The sequence below is a fragment of the Ictidomys tridecemlineatus genome, chromosome 2 (assembly GCF_052094955.1).
Source record: "Ictidomys tridecemlineatus isolate mIctTri1 chromosome 2, mIctTri1.hap1, whole genome shotgun sequence".
Taxonomy (NCBI): domain Eukaryota; kingdom Metazoa; phylum Chordata; class Mammalia; order Rodentia; family Sciuridae; genus Ictidomys; species Ictidomys tridecemlineatus.
In genome coordinates this window covers 119,311,419-119,333,163 of record NC_135478.1, presented here as the reverse complement: position 1 = coordinate 119,333,163, position 21,745 = coordinate 119,311,419, and the positions used below count along the sequence as shown (strand labels likewise).

Sequence of the window (21,745 nt, the reverse complement as noted above, 5' to 3'; positions counted from 1 at the left end):
CGCGCTACCGCTTGAGCCACATCCCCAGCCCTTGTCTTAGTTTTGATATTATAGTCTGCCAAAGCTTGGTATAACCATCTAAATATCTATCAGTAGAAATTTGATTAAGTGATTTTTGGCTTATCTCTACAGTGGATTATTTTTTTTTAACTGTAGATGAACACAATACCTGTAATTAATTATCTTTTTTTTTTTTTAAAGAGAGAGTGAGAGGAGAGAGAGTGAGAGAGAGAGAGAATTTTTTAATATTTATTTTTCAGTTCTCAGCGGACACAACATCTTTGTTGGTATGTGGTGCTGAGAATCGAACCCGGGCCGCACGCATGCCAGGCGAGCGTGCTACCGCTTGAGCCACATCCCCAGCCCAAATTAATTAATTTTTATGTGGTGCTGAGGATTGAATCCAGAGCCTCACATGTATGAGGCAAGCGCTGTATCACTGAACCACAACCCCAGACCCATACAGCTGTTTTGATAGAAATCTATATTTATTTTTATGAGAAGTTACACTGAATAACAGACAATGATGATTCTGTCTTGCTTAAAAATATATATTTATTCATAGTATTCACAATGGAATTGTTTGGGGCTGGAAAGTAAAATTATAGGAAGTTATTTTTTTTTTTTTTTTAATACTGGGGATTGATTAAACACTGCCATTAGCCATATCCCCAGCCCTTTTTATTTTTTTATTTTGAGATAGGGTCTCACTAGGTTGCTTAGGGTTTTGCTGAGTTACTGAGACTGACTTTGAACTTTGTGATGTTTTTGTTCTTAGACACCAAATATGCATACTTTGTAATACGAAAAAGAAGTTTCTGTTTTGAAAATGAAAACATTTGATATGAGGACCATTTTCTTTAGTGACCTAATTTGGGGCTTCATTGTTAATTGTACATGTTTAACAAGAGATCTCAGTCAAGTGTCTCTAGTCCCAACAGGGAGACTCATTTCTTACCTGGGGCCTCTCTCCTTGCCTTCACAGGAAGGTAAATACTATAGCGAGGAGGCTGAGGTGGACCTGCGGGACCCTGGCAGAGACTATGAGCTGTATAAGTACACGTGCCAGGAGCTACAGAGGCTGATGGCTGAGATCCAGGATCTGAAGAGCCGGGGCGGCAAGGATATGGTAAGGAATGGAACCAGGCAAACTTGAACCTGGTAGGTCTACGCAGAGGGGTACCTTTTGCACCTACCGGGGCCCTTCTTGATCTTCATCTTCTGTTCTAGCCATAATCAGGTGGTTGGAGCCTACAGGCTCCAGAGCTACCTATTAATTAATTGGAACCTGTCATCATTACCTGATTACCCATTATGGTAATGAATGTACAGGATAATTATTTTTTTAAAACTTTGATTTGATCATTCTTTGACATAACATTTATTACATAAGTAGCCAGCATTTTTGCTTAGTGCTGAGAAATGGTGGTACATATCAATTCCCTTGATGTGATAGAATGAGTATGCATAAGTAAATCGGTAGAGACCAAAAATGAAGTTATCGTTTATGTCTAAAAACTAGATAAATTAAAAAATACTTTTCATCTTTTCCCCAGGGATCTTATTTGTGCTTAAGCTGGCTAACATTACTAAAGTTATTACATCATTTCTGTTTTATTGTAGCCAAACTTTATGTCTGTACTTTTGTTATTATCACTTAAATTATTCTGTAATGCTATTGATAGAAGTCAGATTTTGAGTCACAATGCTACTATTATGAAGTTCTCTTTAGGATCTTAGGGAAAGCTATTAATCGTGTATTGGCTGCATCTGGTCTATCTTTAATTCCTGTCACTCCAGTCTAAGTAGAAATTGCTTTTCTGCCTGGGAACCTTAGGCACTTCCTTTGTACAGTCAACCCTTCTGTTGGTGTTTCCCTCATGACAGTACCTGTGGTTTAGAGCTCCCCCTGGTGTCTTCCTTTGGTCCTGAATGGGAATGGGTCGACAGGGAGGGTCTGAAGGAAGCTGAGACAGCACCTATTCTTAGTGGTCTTTACCTTTTTCTTTGCCCTCAGGCAATTGAAATTGAAGAACGAAGGATCCAAAGCTGTGTACATTTCATGACTCTAAAGAAGCTTAACCGATTAGCCCACATAAGGTTGAAGAAAGGAAGGGATCAGACCCATGAGGTAGAGTTGAAAGATTTTATGAATCCTCCTTCCTGCTTTTCCTCATCCCCTTCTCTATCCCCTTTTCCCCTTTTCTGACTTTGCAGATGCTCTGTCCCACCCCAACTTAACCTGCTCTCACCTTCAGCCTTGTCTTTCCTTCAGGCTAAGCAGAAAGTAGACGCCTATCACCTGCAACTACAGAACCTGCTGTATGAGGTGATGCACCTACAGAAGGAGATCACTAAATGTCTGGAATTTAAGTGAGTTTGGGAGCTCAGGGCTTTGATACACCTGGTCTATTGTAACTGCTTATTCCTACATAGCTCAGTGCGAGCTAGTTTCTTTGAAAAGAAATTCAATGAGCTTGAAGGACTGCAGGATCTAGGAGAAGGGTGAATAGATCACTCTGAGTGGTAGAATTGTAAGCTGTAGTTTGGGGCTGCACAAAGAACCATAGAAGCCTCTCTGATCCTTTTGAGTTTGTGAACTCTACAGTTAGTAAAGAGTGCTTCTCTGTCCCCAGCAGGGGTCTTTACTTTACCAGTTTGATTCCTGGACACATTATATGGGAGCAGGTTTTTTTTTTTTTTTTTTTTTTGGTACTAGGGATTGAATCTAGAGGTGCTTTACCACTAAACTACATCCTGAGTCCTTTTTGTTTTTCATTTTGAGCCAAGGTCAGTACAGCTTTTCCCTCAGTCTCCCAAGTTACAATTCTCAATCTCCCAATCATATCCTTTTAACCCTTTGGCCCAGTTTTCCTCTCTGAAAGCACAGCGGTTCATTTTTGCATATGAATCTTATTCTTTGGACTTGAACTTCTTGCTCCTTAGCTATATTCAGAAGAACAACCTACAGTTTATTAGTAATCTTAGGATGTGATACCTCTCGGCAAAACCAAGCTGAGAGATGAGATAGAGGAAGGAGTAAATGGTAAGAGAAAGGAAGGAATTCTTGCTTGGACAGACATTGTGCAAACTGAAAGAAGGCAGATCTTATTTGTAACAAACTTGGTATGAATGGGGACACATTTGACATCAGGGTCCAGCATATCTTTAGTGATGATAATCCTGAGTTTTGTTGTTATTTTATTTTTTTTTAAGTACTGGGGATTGAACCCAAGAGTACTTAACCACTGAGGCACATCCCCAGCCTTTTTTTATTTTGAGACAGGATTCACTGTTGCTTAGGGCCTCACTAAGTTGTCGAGGCTGTCTTTGAACTTGCAGTTTTCCTGCCTCAGCCTCCCAAGTGATGATGCTGATTTTTGAGGTACATGTTACATATTAACACTTAAATACTAATAGAGATCTGGACTTGGTGGCTCATGCCTATAATCCCAGTAGATCAGGAGCCTGAGGCAGGAGGATTATGAGTTCAAAGCCAACCTCAGCAAGTTGGACTCTAAGTAACATGGTGAGACCCTATCAAAGTAAAACATAAAAAGGATTGGGTATGTGACTCAGTGGTTAAGTGCCCCTGGGTTTAATCCTTGGTACCTGTGTCCCCACTCTCCCCCCCACCCCAAGAAAGTACTAATAAAAAATTTGCGTTAGAGCTGGGGATGTGGCTCAAGCTGTAGTGCGCTTGCCTGGCATGCGCGCGGCGCTGGGTTTGATCCTCAGCACCACATACAAATAAAGATGTTGTGTCCGACAAAAACTAGAAAATAAATATTAAAAAATTCTCTCTCTCAAAAAAAAAAATTGCATCAGTTAATACTATTGTACCATTCTTAGTTTGTTGGTTTTGATAGTGTACTATATTTATTATCATTGGGGGAACCTGGACAAAGAGTACACAGAAAATAAACTTCTCAGTAGTTTGACACATAATATTTGTACATGTTTATGAGATACAATATGGTGTTTTGATTCATGTATACATTGAATAATAATCAACTCAGAATAATTGGCATCCATGATTTTAAACTTTCATCATTTGTTTATGGTAAGTACATTCATACTTCTCTCTTCCAACAGTTTGAGAAACTTAAAAGTTCATTTTACTTAACCCTGCTATACTTTAGAACACTAGAATTTTTTCTTCCTGTTGAACAATAACATTGTACCTATTGATCAACCTCTTCCTCTCCCTTCTCAGTACTTTGTTAGAAACTTCTTGTGAATCTTAAACTTTATCAGAATTTAAAAAGTGTGAAAACAAAATAAAAGAATACAATGCACCATTCCAAAATCATTGCTCAGATGGAAGCTGACAAACTCAGAATGCAGTGGAATTCGGGCCTGTGGGGCAGTAGGCAGCCATGTGAAAAGAGCTGTAGTTAGATAGCCTGGGTCCATGTCTGAACTCTACTATGCACTGAATAAAAGCCTCCATCTCACTTGAAAAATGGGGATAAAAATCCCCACATCCTAGAATTGTTATAAGATTAAATTAAGTGAAGACACACATATATAGGGTGCTAATTATTTTTTTTCTGGGGGCAGTTGATGCGGTATTAGGGATTAAACTTAGAGGTGTTTTACTACTTACTGAGCCACATCTTCAGTCCTTTTTTATCTTTTATTTTGAGACAGGGTATTGCTAATTTGCCTAAAGCCTTGCTAAATTCCTGAGGCTGGCCTCAAACTTGTGTTCCCCTCTGCCGCAGCCTTCTAAGTCCCTGGGATTACAGGAGTGTACCACTAGCTGGGTGTTGTGGTTTATGCCTGTAATCCCAGTCAGCAACAGCCAGGAACTAAGCAACTCAGTGAGACCCTGTCTCTAAATAAAATGCAAAATAGGGCTGGGGATGGAGCTCAGTGGTTGAGTGCCCCTGGGTTTACCCTGGTACCAAAACACAAAACAAAGAACAGGAGTGTACCCACCGCCCAGCTGGTGGGTACTAATTAATACGTAGTAGTTGCTGACCATGACCACGAAAATGTGGCCTGATCTGAGCCCTCAACTTTCTTGATGCATCAAAAAGTATTGGATTTATTTTCTTTTATACCAGTATGTCACTGTTCATGTAACGATTAAAATCTTTTATCTTTTTTACATCTGGTTCTGGCATGCTGGATCTCCCTCCCTCTTATACTTAGTGTTTTGAACTTACATTCAGACTCTTACGTTTATTCTTGTTCCAGGACATGTCCTACTTTCAACCTGACAGTTTAGGTCTAGGCTGTATTGATTTTGACTCTTAGCTCTCCTGCTCAACTGGGAGATATTTGTAAATTCAGTAAGTATCCTTTCCAGGTCTTTAGCTAATTCATAGATAAAAAGGTTGGACAGCATGGACAAGGATCCTATCGCATGTCACCAGTGACCTCTCATCATACTGAAACATCTGCTAATGAGCATATTCTGAAATTGGATTCCAGTATCTTGAGTAATTGTGGATTAGGGCTGAGTGAGTGCAGTTGAAGGGACTCCCAATTTAAGCCACAGTTTGGGTTCTTGAGAACACAGCTTGACATCTGTTTTATTCCTGTAGGTCAAAGCATGAAGAAATAGATCTGGTTAGTTTAGAGGAATTTTATAAGGAGGCTCCACCAGACATCAGCAAAGCTGAAGTCACCATGGGAGACCCTCATCAGCAGACCTTAGCACGACTGGACTGGGAATTGGAGCAACGGAAAAGGTAGAATTTACTTTTGCTTGGCTTCTGCTGCTGCTTTGTTTGTTTGTTGCTGAGGGTTACACCCAGGGGCACTTAACCTCTGAGCCACATCCCCAGCCAGTTTTTATTTTTTTATTTTGAGTCAGGGTCTTGCCAGTTGCTTGGGACCTCACTAGATTTCTGAAGCTGACCTTGAACTTTTGATTCTCCTGCCCCAGCCTCCTGAATTGCTGGGATTATAGGTGTTTACCACCATGCTTGGCTTCTCCTTCCTGATCTTCCTAACCATAGAGTGATAGTGCTTTGTCATGATCCAGGATCAGTCAGCCAAATACTGTGCAATTAGTAGAATAATCTCCAAAACAATTTTTTTTTTTTTTTGTAGAGTTGGTGACTGAACCCAGGACCTCTAGGCTAACACTCTTCCATTGACCTACATTCCTAGCCCATTTTATTTCATTTTGAGGCCAAACCTGACCAACCTCATCATGGGTGGGATTATATTTGCTTAAGGTTATTAATAGAAAGTTGGAGTGGTGTTTTTGTTTTGTTTTGTTTTGATTTTGGTTTTTGGGTTTTGTTTTTGAGATGGAGTCTCACTGTGTTTTTCAGGCTGGCCACCATGTTGTGGACTCAAGTGATCCTCCTGCCTCAGGCCTCTGATTAACTAGGAGTATAGGCAGGAGCCACCACACATGGCCATTAAAGTAACTTTTTTTTTTTTAGGGAGGTAGTGGGGATTGAATCCAGGGACATTTTTCTACTAAGCTACATACCCTTTTATTTATATTTTTTTATTTGTAGATGTACACAATATCTTTATTCATTTATTTTTATGTGATGCTGAGGATTGAACCCAGTGCCCCACATATGTGAGGCAAGCTCTCTATCATTGAACTATAGCCCCAGCCCCCCACTTTTTATTTGTTTATTTTTTAAAAAATTATTTTTAGTTGTAGGCAGACACAATACCTTTATTTTGTTTATTTATTTACTTTTATATGGTGCCGGGATCAAACTCATTGCCGCACACATGCTGTGTAAGTGCTTTAGCACTGAGCCACAATTCCAGTCTGCCCTTTTTATTTATTTTATTTCGAGGTAGAGTCTTGATGAGTTGCGTAGGGCCTTGCTAAGTTCCTGAGATTGGCCTCAAACTTGTGATCCTCCTGCCTCAGCCTCCTGAGCTGCTGGGATTTCAGATATGCACCATCATACACAGCAAAGTAACCTTTTTTCTTTAAAATTTCAATACCTTTGTGGCTCAGCAGCAAAGTGCTTGTCTAGCATGTGTGAGGCCCTGAGTTCCATCCTCAGCACTATATAAAAATAAAAAAATAAAAGATATTGTGTCCAACTACAACTAAAAAATATTTTTTAAAAATTTCAATACCTGAGACCTGTGTCTTTTGTACCATAAATCTAATTTTAGTTTTGCCTTTTCCCCCATCTTTAAGCATAATCCTGCAGCATCATATGCTTTCTGTTATTTTAGAAAGTTGTACAACATTTTAGTGTATAGAAAAATATAACTTAAAAAGTCCTTTCCTGGGCTGGGGATGTGGCTCAAGCGGTAGCGCGCTCGCCTGGCATGCATGCGGCCGGGTTCGATCCTCAGCACCACATACCAACAAAGATGTTGTGTCCACCGAGAACTAAAAAAAAATAAATATTTAAAAAAAAAAAAAAAAAAGTCCTTTCCCCCTGTTGAACTTTTAGGTTATTTCCATTTTTGCTACCATAAATAATGTTGTTTACATATTAAATTTTTCTATACTAATAAAGAGCTTTTCTTTATTAATCATAAATAGAATGTTTTTAATCTGCAAGTTAATCTAGGTCAAGAATACAGTATATGTATTTTTCCATCTGGAATTTTCATGGTTGCTTCTCTCCTGTTGCCGATTTGTACAAGAATTCTAGGGTTTTTGACTGGCAAATCTGTCCTCTTTTTCCTTACATAAGCAGCACTTTCTATACTTGCCTTTTTCTGTAATAGGAGATATTCTGTCCCTTTGGTCCATGTTAGACACTTTGCACTGAGTCTGGTTCTTAGGGAATTTACATCTGTGTTTGAGCAGAGGGACCTGGACTGTCACTCCCCTGTTTCTGTGTTTGAGCAGAGGGACCTGGACTGTCACTCCCCTGTTTCTGTGTTTGAGCAGAGGGACCTGGACTGTCACTCCCCTGTTAAGTTGATTTTTTGACCCAGGCATAGGCTGAACCATGAGTGCTGCAAACCTGTGGCACTGATCCAAAATCCATTCCCATCCTGCCTCACTCAGGCCAGTCTATGGGCTTTGTATTAATGAAGAGGTTTTATAGAATGTCCATAACTGCTTGATCCAGGTTTATGGAAGTTCAGAGGTATTCTCTAGTGGTTACAGGTGGAACTTCTAGAGAGAACAGGGATGGATTCATTTGTTTGCTCTTAACTAGATGTCTTTGGGCAAGTTAATGCCTCCTGGAACCTTAGTTTTTTCCTTTAGGGATAAGATCTTCCTGTGTTTGTATAAGGACTAAATGTGATAGTTCTTATAAAGAGTTCCCTAAGGGTCTTGCACATGGCAAATGTTGGCAAACATTAGCATTTAAAAAATTTTTTCTTAATTATCAATGGATCTTTTATTTTATTTATTTATAGGCTCAAACCCAGGGCCTCACACATACAAGGGGCAAGCACTCTACCACTGAGCCACAACCCCAGCCCCAAACATCAGCATTTAATTGTAGCTGCTATTATAGGTAGAGTCTGACCTGTTCTCCTCTCTTATTACAGAAAAAGGCAAGTCTGGAAAATGCTGCTTATGTAAAAAAACAGATGTACCATTCAAAAACCCTAGAATTCTTGAACAAATATAAAAAATTACTCTAACAGGAGAGAAGCAACCATGAAAATTCCAGTATGAAAAAAATATATATACTGTATTTTTATACCTAGATTAATTGTTGAGATGTCCCTTCAAGGCATCAGGTGACAGCGCTCTGTTTACTCTCTCAGGCTGGCGGAGAAGTACCGAGAGTGCCTGTCCAACAAGGAGAAAATCCTTAAGGAGATTGAGGTGAAGAAGGAATACCTGAGCAGCCTCCAGCCTCGCCTCAACAGCATCATGCAGGTGAGGCCTGCTAGTCTTTTGCTTTTGCCTTTACCACTGCCCAGAGGCCACCAGAAGCTACATCGCCCTTTGGGCTTTGCCAGGTCTTAAGCTAATCTGAGTACATAATAGGAGTGTCTTATGTGAAGTGCTACCTGGTTGTACAATAAGCTTACATCCTGCAGTAAGGAAATGCTTACGGCTAGGATTGTAGTTCAGTGGCTGAATACTTGTCTAGTATGTGAGGCACTGGGTTCAATCCTCAGCACCACATAAAAATAAACAAAGTATTTTGTTTATCTATAACAAAAAAACATTTAGGAAAAAAAAGGGAAGAGAAAGAAATTCTGGCCAGGGGTTAAAGGGTAGCTCAGTGGTAGGCATTGCCTCACATGCATGAGACACTGGGTTTAATCCCCAGCACTGTAATAAAAGAAATGAAGGAAGGAAGGAAATAAATAAATAAATTCTGGCCAGGTTGTTTTAGAAACATATATACACATGTAATGGCCATTTTCTTTATATCTAGAGCCCCCTCTGTACTGTGTCATACTTTTTCAGATTATATAAATTCAGTTAACCCCCTCCATGGTCCCCACTAGCCCTGTAGTCTCTAGGTGCCCTTTTTTTTAACCTAGGGTCTCACATATACTAGGCTCTGCCACTACATCCCTGTCCCATCTCAAGTTATCTAAACATGCTTCCTGTGGATGTCTGTTACATCCCACTGAGGAGAGCTCAGGGCAGACTGTTCAGCAGATCTACTTCCTTTGTAAAGAACTTAACACATTTGAAATTCATTATGTTCCTTAGGAGGAAAAGTTCCCACTTTACCTATGAAATAGATTGTCTTTCTAAACAGGTGACCTGATTTTTGTTTGCTTTGTAAAGCTAGATTTGTTCTAAAAATCGTTATGGTTTTATGAAGCAGGATAAATGGTAATATGGAGGAGCTTTGTAAAAGGACCCTAGGGAAATTATAAATTCACTTTTCCCGGACTTGGCAAGACCTGCATTTCCTCTCTTCAACTGTAGGCATAGAATTAGAATTATTAACAAAAATATTTTCCAGTAGCACTAAATAACCAGAGAAAAAGAAAATGGAAATGAAAAGGTTTGGTTGTACTTAACACTCCAAATCCTCTGCATGGTTAAATTTTCTTCAGTTAACTGGACACAGTAAATAGGATCTAGGTTAAATAAACTTTTTGTGTAGTATAGCCTTTCTTTTTTTAAATACCAGTGATTAGAACCCAGGGCCACTTAACTACAGAGCCACATCCCCAGCCCTCCACCCTTTCTTTTTAGTCGGGGTCTCAGTAAGTTGCTTAGCACCTTGCTGAGGCTAGCCTCAAACTTGTGATCCTCCTGCCTCTGCCTCCCAAGTTGCAGGGATTACAGGCATGTGCTACAATACCTGGCGTGTAATATGGCCTTATAGCTGTGATGGAAGTATGGAATGGCATACTACTGGTAGAATAACTGGACAGGAAGGAAACCTATTAATAGCATTAAGAAAAACAGATATAAATTGTAGAGTGTATAGTATGGTCTCATTTTTATGTTTTGATCTACAAAGAAGCTGTGTGGATTTATGTGTGTGTGTTTTGTGTATGCTTAGAATAATCTATATTTCCACAAAACCATTATCAGTTACCTTTGTGGGGCTATAAACTGAGAGATTTTACTTTATAAAATTGCCTACAACTTTCTGATACAACATATACCTATATTACTTTAAACAGTAGTTGGGTATAGTCATGCATGTCTGTAGTCCCTGCTGTTTGGGAGGCTGAGGCAGAAGGATCACTTAAGCCCTTGAGTTTGAGACCAACCTGGCAGCATAGTGAGCCCCACATCTCAAAATGTAATAATAGTAATCTTATAGGGCTGGGGGTTTAGATTAGTGGTAGAGTGAATGCTTAGCATGCACAATGCCATGGGTTTATTCCCTAGCACCAAAATAACAGAAAAGTATACAGGTGTACAGCTGAATGAATATTTACTGAGCAATCACATCTGTATTGCCACTCCAAAATCAGGAGAGAGCATTACCAATTTTTTTAGAGTTCTTTATTACCACTCTCAGACACTATTTACTACTCATAACCATTATCTCAACTTCTTACATGGTAGTCTACTTTTTTTTTAATATTTATTTTTTAGTTGTAGTTGGACACAATACCTTTATTTTATTTATTTATTTTTATGTGGTGCTGAGGATCGAACCCAGGGCCTTGCATGTGCTAGGTGAATCTTCTACCACTGAGCCAAAACCCCAGCCCCTAGTTTTGTCTACTTTTGAGTTTCATGCAAATAGAATTGTATATACTCTTATGTGTCTGATTTTTGTTGCTCAGTGGTATGTTTGTGGAATTTATCTTTTAAAAGATCAGTAGTGCTGGGCAAGGTGATGCATGTCTATAATCCCAGCAGCTCAGGAGGGTGAGGCAGAAGGAATGCAAGTTCAGAGCCAGCCTCAGCAACAGCAAGGTGCTAAGCAACTCAGTGAGACCCTTTCTCTAAATAAAGTACAAATAGGACTGGGGATGGGACTCAGTGGTCGAGTGCCCCTGAGTTCATCCTAGTACTGCCCGCCCATTCCCCCCCTCCCCCCCAAAAAAAATGAAAAAAAAAGCTAAGTAGTACTCATAATAGTTTGTGCCACTTTGAGTACCAATTCATTTCTTTTTATTGATGTTTAGTATTTGATTTTAGTTAGTTTCAATTTGGGGTTATTGTAAGTAATGCTGCTGTGAGCATTCTTACCTATGTCCTTTGGTGAACCTGTATGTACATTTCTGTTAGATTTACAGAGGAATGAAATTGTTGAGTCATATAGAATATGCTATGCATATATTTAGCTTTGGTAGACACAGAACACTTTTCTAAAGTGATCATACTGATTTATGGTAATTCCCACCAGCACCATATGAAAGGTCTGATTGTTCCATATCCTTGCCAACAGTTTGATATTATTCTGGAGGGTATCTCATTATGGTTTTAATTTTCCTTTCTCTGGGAACTAGTGATGTTGAGCATGACAAGTCTTTTTCTTTTTCTGGTTTTTTTTTTTTTTTTTTTTTTTTTTTGGTGGTGCTTAGTCTCAAATCCAGGACCTTACTTATGCTAGGCAAGCACTCTACCACTGAGCTTTATCCCTATACCCTTGATGTTTACTTGATGCTGTTGGAAATGGTATATTTTCATAATTTCATTTTCTTTCTCTCTGACTGGTATAAAAAATACAATGGATTCATTTATTTTGCCTTTTTCCACCTATACATTCTTTTAGTCATATATCACTTTGTGAATAAAAAACTGTATACAGGCCAGGCATAGTGGCACACACCTGTAATCTCAGTGACTTGGGAGGCTGAGGCAGGAGAATCAAAAGTTGAAGGCCAGCATCAACAATATAGTGAGGCCCTAAGCAACTTAGTGAGACTCTGTCTCAAAATAAGAAAGGGCTGGAGCTGTAACTTAGTCAAGTTTCTTGGTTTTTGATCCCTAGTACAAAAAAATTAAAACTACATACAGTGGGCACAGTGTTGCATCCTGTAATCCCAGCTTCTTGGGAAGCTGAGGCAGGAGGATTCCAAAGTTCAAGCCTAGCCTGGGTGATTTAGCAAGACTTTGTCTCAAAAAGAAATGGGGATGTAGCTCAGTGGTGGAGCATTCCTGGGTTCAGACCCTGGTACCCCAGCTACATACAATCACAAAGTAACTGCATGTTCTTATGTGGGATCGGTTAAAAAAGAAAAAACAAAAACACTCTTTTTTGTTGCATAGGCTTCCCTTCCGGTGCAGGAGTACTTGTTCATGCCATTTGACCAGGCTCACAAGCAATACGAGACAGCTAGGCACCTGCCGCCTCCCCTCTACGTGCTCTTTGTCCAGGCTACTGCATATGGGCAGGCCTGTGGTGAGTATGGGGGCTGGATGAGGAGGAGGGCTATGGGAGGAGCAGCCATGACTTACTGAGTCATTTGGAAGTATTGCCTGCCAAGGAGCTCCCCAGCCTTGCCAGAAGCTTTCAGGTGACGGATGCTACCTTCCCTCTGCACCACACCCAGCATGGCTGCTTTGACCAGCTGACCTGAGGCTGGACTCACCTAATGGGTATTTCAGAATGGATGGCTTTGAAACTTTCTTAAGCCTGTATGGATGGCCCATGGGTGCAGTGTCCAGAAAGCCCCTTTGGGCTCCCAGGTGCTCACTCTATCAAGGCACACTTGGCAGGTAGATCAGTGCTTCCTAACCTGCTTTGGGTGGGGGGTGGAGGGTGGTGCTTGTGAAGACAGGTCCCGGCCAGCTCTCCCAGGCTTTCACGATGCTTCAAAACAGGCTGCATGTCGTTACAGTGAATTACCATGTGAGAAGATGTGTCCTCATTATGCTTAAGTGCAGCCTGGGACTCTGCTAAGGTTTTGAGAAATTTTTGCTTTTGTCCTAATGCAGCTCCACCCAGCACCTAAACTTTTCTATCTCACCCCCATCCCACTGCATTGCATCAGACAGACTTATATTGAGCCAGTGCATGCTCTCCTCCCAGCCACGGGCACCAACACATTACTGTCTCTCTTCTTGTGTCTTCCTGGTCCTTCTCATCTCCCTCCCCTTTGTTCTCCCTCCTGTTTCCATCATCAGCTCATATGAAATCCTCCTCCCAGCCCCCTAGACAGGGTGAGTAATTTTCTTTTCTTTTTGTATTTAAAATTTATTTGTTTTTACTCCCATTTTGCCCCTACAGAATTCAAGCTTAAACAACCAGTGTGGAGCTTGGGATGGGACTCAGTGGTGGAGCACTTGCCTAGCTTGCGTGAGGCCCTGGGTTCAATCTCTATAAACATTTTTAAAAGAGAATGCTCTGTAATTTGCCATTGCTTGATGGGGGGTGATCCAGTTGATTTGGGGGCGGGCTGTGATGGTTTGTGTATGGTTGTCAGAGATAAGGCAGTAGTCAGCTATGTTGAGGGACTTTGTCTTTCTTCCTTAATGCAGCTGGGAGACTATTTCAGGCATATGTGACTTTCTATACCCTTAAGGATAGAGGAAGGTCTGGGGCTATAGCTCAAGCTCTGAGTCTCATCCCCAACACCACCAAAAAAAAAAAAAAAAAAAAAAAGGAAGGGTGCCTGACTTTGTAGCACTAGGCCCCCAGAGTTCCACAAAGAAGGACCCAAGGAGTCACTCAGTGTGTCTTCAAGCCAGGTATGTGAAACAGGCTGTTAACTCAGTTTTGAGAGAGTAAGCTCAGGTTGCACAGACCTGTACTTGAATCCTGGTTTATCTACTTCCTGGCTGTAGTTTCCAACTTCTCTGAGCCTTAAGTTTTTCATATCTAAATAGTTAAAATAATATTATTCCTTCTATAATAGGGTTGAATAACAACCTCCTACAAGATTGTTATAAAGATTAAAAACTTTATTTCTTTTTTTTTTAATCTTTTCCTCAGATCCTCAGTTTCATTAAAAAAAAATGTTTTGTTTTGTTTTTTTATTTTTTGTTTTTTGGGTTTTTTGTTGTTGTTGTTATTGTTGTCCATGTTGGGATAGAACCTGGGCCTCACATATGCTAAGTGAGTCCTGTACTACAAAGCTATATCCCCAGCCTCAAAATTTAGTTTAAGTCCACGGAGGTGGCCCACTCCTGTAATCCCAGCAGCTAGAGAGGCTGAGTCCAGCCTTGGCAAAAGCGAGACACTAAGCAACTCAGTGAGACCCTGTCTCTAAATAAAGTGCAAAATAGGGCTGGGGATGTGGCTCAGTGATTGAGTGCCCCTGAGTTCAATCCCTGGTACAAACAAACAAAAAATACCCAAGTCTTAAAAAATATTTTTACTTTTCTTTTTGTTTTTGGTCCCAGGGATTAAGTCCTGGGGTACTTAACCATTAAGCCACATCCCCAGCCCTTTTTTATATTTTATTTAGTGATAGGGTTTGCTGAGTTGCTTTAGGGCCTCATAAAGTTGCTGAGGCTGCCTTTGAACTTGTGGTCCTCCTGCCTCAGCTTCCTAAGACACTGGGATTATAGGCCTGCGCCACCATTCCCAGCTTAAAAATAATTTTATAATTAAAATTATATAAACATCATTCAGTTCTTACCACTCAACAGGGCAGCTACTACTTATTTAATCTCCATTTCGTAGATGTGGAACCTGAGACCAGTGGACCCTCAGAGTAGTGATTTAACTTTGCAGGCCATGTGCTCAGGCAAAGTAGGAATGAGGGACTTAGGTCTGGGACTGGACTATAGCATCCATATCCCTACTAAATGAGATGATGCCAGCCAGGTGCTTGGAGTCATGCAGAAGAGAGTAAGCACTTAGGTGAAAGCTGTTGTTTCAGGGTGGTAGACAGGTGTAGACTGGTTTCATTTATTTTTATTTTATTTATTTATTTATTTTATGCCGGGGGTAGGGCGTACTGGGGATTGAAACCAGGGCATTCAACCACTGAGCCACATCCCAAGCCCTTTTTTTACATTTTATTTAGAGACGGGATCTCGCTGAGTTGCTTAGGGCCTCACTGATTTGCTGAGGCTGGGTTTGAACTCGAGATCCTCCTACCTCAACCTCCTGAGCCGCTGGGATTACAGGCATGTTCCACTGCACCCACCCGGCAGGTGTGGACTTTTTAATGAGAACTTATAGCACAGCTAACTGAAGAGTTCCATGGGGTTTTAGCCCTGGGTTTGAATATCTGTGCCTTGGTGTGAGCCTAAACAGAGAAGCATTCACCATTAGCTTCAGGGGATTATTGTCTGGGAATCTGCACATTGAATTTGGTTTACTCAGTAAATGATGGGGAAAAGATTTAAGTTTCCAATTTTGTTCCTGTCCATGTGGAGAAAGGGCTTTTGCCCTCCACCCGAGTCAGTGAAAAGATGGGGCAGAAGCAGAAGACACGCAGCCCCTGAGCTGGCTTGCCTGCATTGCCTGGTGCCCTTCCCAGCAGCTTTCCCATGAAACTTTTCTTGCCCCCAGATAAGACATTGTCTGTGGCTATCGAAGGCAGTGTGGACGAAGCCAAGGCTCTATTCAAGCCTCCTGAGGACTCCCAAGGTAACATAGTGGTTGGGATACCTCCTCCAGGGATACCCTAGTCACCACCCAAGGGCATTCCTTGTCCTTTGAGAAGTAGCTGGACTGGTTCTTTGTAGTAGGAAGCTTGATATTAGTGTCAGTGTTTGGGGTAGACAAGAGCAGAGCTCTCAGTCCCTGGAGTCAACAGTGCTTGACTTTGGATTTCAGCCCTGCCACTCACTAGTCCACTGACCCTAGGGAAGATATTCAACATTTTTCGAGCCATAATTTAGTTACAGTAGCCTCATGTAGATATGCAGATTAGATGAGGTAATAATGGTTGCAAGGCCCTTAGTATCATCCTTGGCACATAGCAGCCACTCTTAATTATTTGAGTATTTATTATTATTCATATCACTATTACTGGCTCATGGAAATATACTTCTGCTCCATAGAAGTGATATTTAAAAGCCCTGTAGAGATCAGGGGTGGTGAGATTATGAAACATTCTTTTTTTCTTTTTTTCCATCGCCATGTTTTTTATACTGAATAAGAAGCAGCATATTAATATTTATTCTAAAGAAACAAGAGTCTGGGCCTCTTGGAGCCTCTTGGTTGAGGGGCTTCAGGGAGCCTCTGGAGGCCTCTCATCTCTCACTGCCTTCTCTGTGTAACTGCAGATGACGAGAGTGACTCGGATGCTGAGGAGGAGCAGACCACGGTGAGTATCCTTTTATCTTGTATGGGTGTCATTCTCCCTAGAAGCAGAAGAAAGATGATTGAAGACAGGGCTCCTGGGAGGGGAGCTGGGCAGCCTGGGGAGTTGAAGCAGCAGGTCTGGAGGGAGCAGAAGGGGAGAGATTGCCATGATCAGTGATTATCATCTTGGTTCATTCCTTTGTCCAGAAACGGCGGCGACCCACACTGGGGGTTCAATTGGATGACAAGCGCAAGGAAATGCTAAAGAGACACCCACTGTCCGTCCTACTTGACCTCAAGTGCAAAGGTCTGACTGCACTCATCTCATTCTCCCATAATTTTTTGGCCTACCATAGATGGAGGGGGTCCAGCAGGCCAGAAGCCTTTCTGCACCCAAAATTATTTTGATCTCCTATTTCTGTTTTTCCTCTTTGTTATTCTTTGATTTTTTTTAAAGTCATAACCATAATAATGTAGCCAACAAAAATCTCAAACATAAGAGAGGCAAGATAAAAAAACTATATTTCTTTCTGAATTTAACATGTTAAATCCAAAGAATAAGTTGCAAGAGTATGCAGATTTTGAATACAATTAACATCTTTAATTTAGTAAATATATATTTAAAGCTTGGAATTCCACAGAGAATATATTTGGAAACTGTTTTTTTAAGGAAAAAGTAGAACATGATAAAGTATTCTGGCAGTGTAAGAGTTAACAGTGAAATATTTCCTTCTTACCCAGACTTTCAGATGCTAGTCCTTGGTCTTTCTTCCAAGGACAACCATTGATAGAGATTTCTTATCCATTTTCTAAAAGTATTCTATACATCTAGAAGCTTTTATGCAACTGTGTATTTATCCTCTGCTTCTTTATTTTGTACAAAAATGACATGCTCTACACACTGGTCCTTCCTTTGCCCTTCATTTTAAAAATTTTTTATCTTGGGGTAATTATAGACTTGTTGAAGTGTTGTAAAGATAATAGAGAACATCCCCGTATGCTTTTGGTTTGGGGTTTTTGGGATACTGGGGTTTGAACCCAGATTCTTATGCATGCTAAGCATGTACTCTGCCATGAGCTATACCCGCAGCCTTCCCATATACTCTTTATCCAGCTTCCCCTGATGTTAACATCTTAATTAACCACAGTATAGTGATTAAAGCCAGTGTTAATTTCATTGGCCTAATACTATTAAACTACAAGTATTATTATTATAACGTTATTGTAAATTGTGTCCTTTTTCTGTTTCAGGACCCAAGCCAGGATGCCACATTACATTTAGTTGTCATACTCCTTAACCTCCTTTGGGCAGTGATGGTTTCTCATTCTTTCTTCTTTCATGATCTTGATTAGATTGAGATTATAGAATTGGGAGAAGAGTAGCAAATATGTGGTCATCATCACCTCACATCGGGAGTACATGATATCATTATGTTATGAATGATTTCAACCTTGACACCTTGGCTACGTCTCTATATTGTATTTGTTAGAAGCAGAATAACCAAGTTCAGCCCATACTCAAGGGTTAGGAAATGAAGCTCCTCCTCCTTTTATGGGGAAGAGTAGCAAAGAATTTGTAGACCACTGCTCTTTTTTGTTCAACATTATTGCAATTGCATTTTTGTTTTATGGTAGAAGATCGTAAAGCCTGTTTGAATTTTCTTTCTGTAATACTATAGACTTTGACTTTGTTAGACCCAAAAATGATACCTTCTTTTCCTTCTCCCCTCCAGATGACAGCGTGCTTCACCTGACTTTCTACTACCTCATGAACCTCAACATCATGACAGTGAAAGCCAAAGTAACAACTGCCACAGAGCTGATCACCCCCATCAGTGCAGGGTATGAGGCAGTCACTATGGGTATGGGGTGTGAGATGGGGTGTGATGACAGCCTGGAGGCTACTCTTGATTTCTCCCTCAGGCCCTGAGGGAGCCCACTGCCACTTTGTTTTCTGTTGTCCTGTCCCTGTGGCCTAGGAGTCCTGGCACCTCATTGGGTTTTAGAAATGTTCTCTGACTTGTATTTGTGAAGTCCTCTTACTACACAGCAGATGATAAATCCAGCAGCATATATGCAAATTGAGTGAGTAGGGCAGAGCCACCAAACTATTGAAACCAGTGGAAAACATGTGAATACAAAAATGAGATTTGGCAGACATGACAAGGTTGACAAATGAGGCCACTCTTCCCTTTCTGTCCCAAGGTGCTGGGATTTTTGCTCTCCATCTCACTCAATCCCCAGGTTTGTCCTTACCTGGGTGGTGGGTGGAGGACTGAAGCATCCCAGTGGAGATTTTGAGGAGAGTAAGCAGAGGCATGAGAATGACCGCCATAGCATCCCCAGAACTCACCTGACCTCGTGAGTCTCGCTCTACAGCCAGGTGTAGGAAAAAGTGAGGACAAAGAGGGCCAGCCTGGGGATGGACTAGCTTCCACTGAAAAAGAATACCACTCCAGCTCAGTACTCCTGGCCCTGCCCAGATCAGGGGGGCATAGGTTTGGCACTTGGTAGAGTGGGGCTCTTCCTACCCCTTCTCATTCTGCTTGACAATAGAGTGACTCCTTTATTATTTGTTTGTAAATACATTTAATTTTATTCTTTTCAGGTGTCTCCTTTAGTCCCCTTTTGGCATCAGTACTCTCTACATTAAGAGTGCTGTAGAGAGGCTGGGATTGTGGCTCAGTGGCAGAGCACTTGCCTTGTACATGTGAGGCACTTGGTTTGCAGCACATAAAAATAAATAAAATACAGATTAAAAAAAAATAGAGTGTTGTAGGGCTGGGCACGGTAGTGCATTCCTGTAATCCCAGCGACTCAGGAGCATGAGGCAGGAGGATTGCAAGTTCAAAGATAGCCCCAGCAATTTAATAAGACCCTGTCTCAAAAAATAAAAAGGGCTAGGGCTGTAGTTCAGTGGTTAAGTGCCCCTGGGTTCATTCCCTGGTACCAAAAAAAAAAAAGTGCTTGATTACCAGGGGACACTGGATGAAATTTACCCTGTTCCCAGCAGAGGGAGCCCAGGACTTGCTTCTGAGTGCCCAGTTATACTGCTCAGCCAGGGCTCTTGGTTTAGTGAGTAACTCTAGTGCTCTCTGTATGGGATGAAACTTTTTTAGTATGTGGAACTGGAGATTTATCCCAAGGGCATTCTACCATTGAGCTATATCCCCAGCATTTTTTATTTTTAGCTTGAGACAGGGTCTCACTAAGTTGCTGAAACTGGCCTCAAACTCCTGCCTTAGCCTCCCCAGTCGTTGGGGTTACAGGTATGTCACCATTGTTCTCTCTCTCTCTCTCTCTCTCTCTCTCTTTTTTTGGGGGTGGGGGTGGGGGTGGATGGGAACTGAGGATTGAACTCAGGGGCACTCAACCACTGAGCCACATCTCCAACCCTATTTTGCATTTTATTTAGAGACAGGGTCTCACTGAGTTGCTTAGCGTCTTGCTTTTGCTGAGGCTGATTTTGAACTCGAAATCCTGAAGTCTCAGCCTCTCAAGCCACTAGAATTACAGGCATGCACCACTGCACCCAGCTCACTATTGCTGTCTTGTTAGGAGAAGTCTGCTTGATTTATGCTAATGACAGGGCTGCTGTCTGGCTTAATTTAATGCTTTATACCAGTTCCTCAGTAAGCTGTATGTCTAACCTCAAAGTCTATTTCCTCACTCTGTTCATTAATTGTAATATCCCCTCCACTAGGGCCCTAAGGAAGAGGCAGGTCATGTGTTTAGCATAGATGAAGCATTTGGTAAATGACAGCTGGTTTCTCATTATCCACTCTTTCTTCTTTTTCTTTTCTGTTGTTGTTGTTGTTGTTGTTGTTGTTGATGTTTTGGATGTTGGGGATTGAACTCAGGGCCTCCTGTGTGCTAAGCATTGACTCTACTACTAAGCTACAACCCCAGCCCTGTTAAACTTTTCTTAATCATTTTTACTTTTCTAAGGTTTTTTATTTTCATTTTATTTTTTTATTTTTTGGTACCAGGGGTTGAACCCAGGGGTACTTAACCACCTAGCCACACCCTAGCCCCCCCACCCTTTTTTTTTTAATGAGAGAGAGACAAATATAGAGAGAATTTTAATATTTATTTTTTAGTTTTTGGCAGACACAACATCTTTGTTTGTATGTGGTGTTGAGGATCGAACCTAGGCTGCACACATGCCAGGCGAGCACACTACCGCTTGAGCCACATCCCCAGCCCCCCCAGCCCTTTTTTATATTTTAATAGAAACAGGATCTCACTGAGTTGCTTAGAGCCTCACTACGATGCTGAGGCTGGGTTTGCACTCATGATCCTCTGGCCTCAGCCTCCAAAGTTTCTGGGATTATAGGCATGTGCCACCACACCGACTTTCTAAGGTTTTTTTGTTTTGTTTTGTTTTTTGGTAGTTGTAGATGGACAAAATGCCTTTATCTTTTTAAAAATATTTTTTAGATGTTGAGATGTTGATGGACCTTTATTGTTTATTTATTTATTTATTTATTTAAATGTGGTGCTGAGAATCAAACCCAGTACCTCATACATGCTAGGCAAGCATTCTACCACTGAGCCAAAACCCAGCCCTTTTATTTGTTTATTTTTATGTGATGCTAAGGTTTGAACCCAGTACCTCGTGCATGCTAGGCAAGTGCTCTGCCACTGAGCTACAGCCCCAGCCCCTTTCTAAGGTTTTTTAATCCCTTTTCATCAAAATTTTACAATAGCCTGGCACAGTGGCATTTACTTATATTTCCAGTGACTCAGGAGGCTGAGGCAGGAGGATTGTAAGTTTGAGAGTAGCCTGAACAACTTAGTAAGACTGTGTTTAAAAAGGGCTGGAGTTGTAACTCAGTGGTAGAGCACCCTTGAATTCAATCTCTAGTACTGTTTAAAAAAAAAACTGTAAAAAAAACCCTTGTTGTTGCTGACATGGTGGTGCATATCTATGATCCAAGCTACTTAGGAGACTGAAACAGGAGGATTGCAGATTCAAAGCCAGCTCGGGAAATTTAGACACGCTCTCAAAATAAAATAAAAAAGGTTAGGTGTGTTTCTCAGTGGTAGAGCACTTGTGTAATAGCACATATGTGATGTTTGAGGACCAAGGTTTACAACTTTTTGTCATGTACGTTATCTGTTTTCTTTTATTAGGGTTGATTCAATCTGACTAAAAGACTGAAAAACTTAGCTGGGTGCAGTGGTGCATGCCTGTAAGACCAGCAGCTTAGGAGGCTGAGGCAGGAGGATAGCAAATTATA

General features: G+C 41.0%; 1 protein-coding gene across 7 annotated transcripts in view; it reads left to right on the top strand.

Moving 5' to 3' along the window:
* Thoc5 (THO complex subunit 5) overlaps nt 1-21,745 on the top strand; it is a 43,837-nt gene that overhangs the window by 3,577 nt on the left and 18,515 nt on the right. For 5 of the 7 annotated variants that reach the window (XM_078039691.1, XM_078039690.1, XM_078039688.1 and 2 more), the window contains exons 3-13: nt 986-1,129; nt 2,018-2,131; nt 2,276-2,373; nt 5,556-5,702; nt 8,683-8,797; nt 12,569-12,701; nt 13,530-13,598; nt 15,765-15,842; nt 16,484-16,524; nt 16,710-16,809; nt 18,236-18,344. In XM_078039691.1, coding sequence (XP_077895817.1) covers nt 986-1,129; nt 2,018-2,131; nt 2,276-2,373; nt 5,556-5,702; nt 8,683-8,797; nt 12,569-12,701; nt 13,530-13,598; nt 15,765-15,842; nt 16,484-16,524; nt 16,710-16,809; nt 18,236-18,344 — 1,148 coding nt within the window. Of the gene's footprint in view, nt 1-985; nt 1,130-2,017; nt 2,132-2,275; nt 2,374-5,555; nt 5,703-8,682; nt 8,798-12,568; nt 12,702-13,426; nt 13,463-13,529; nt 13,599-15,764; nt 15,843-16,483; nt 16,525-16,709; nt 16,810-18,235; nt 18,345-21,745 lie in introns of all 7 variants that reach the window. The other 2 variants (XM_078039693.1, XM_078039694.1) reach the window with 2 other exon arrangements.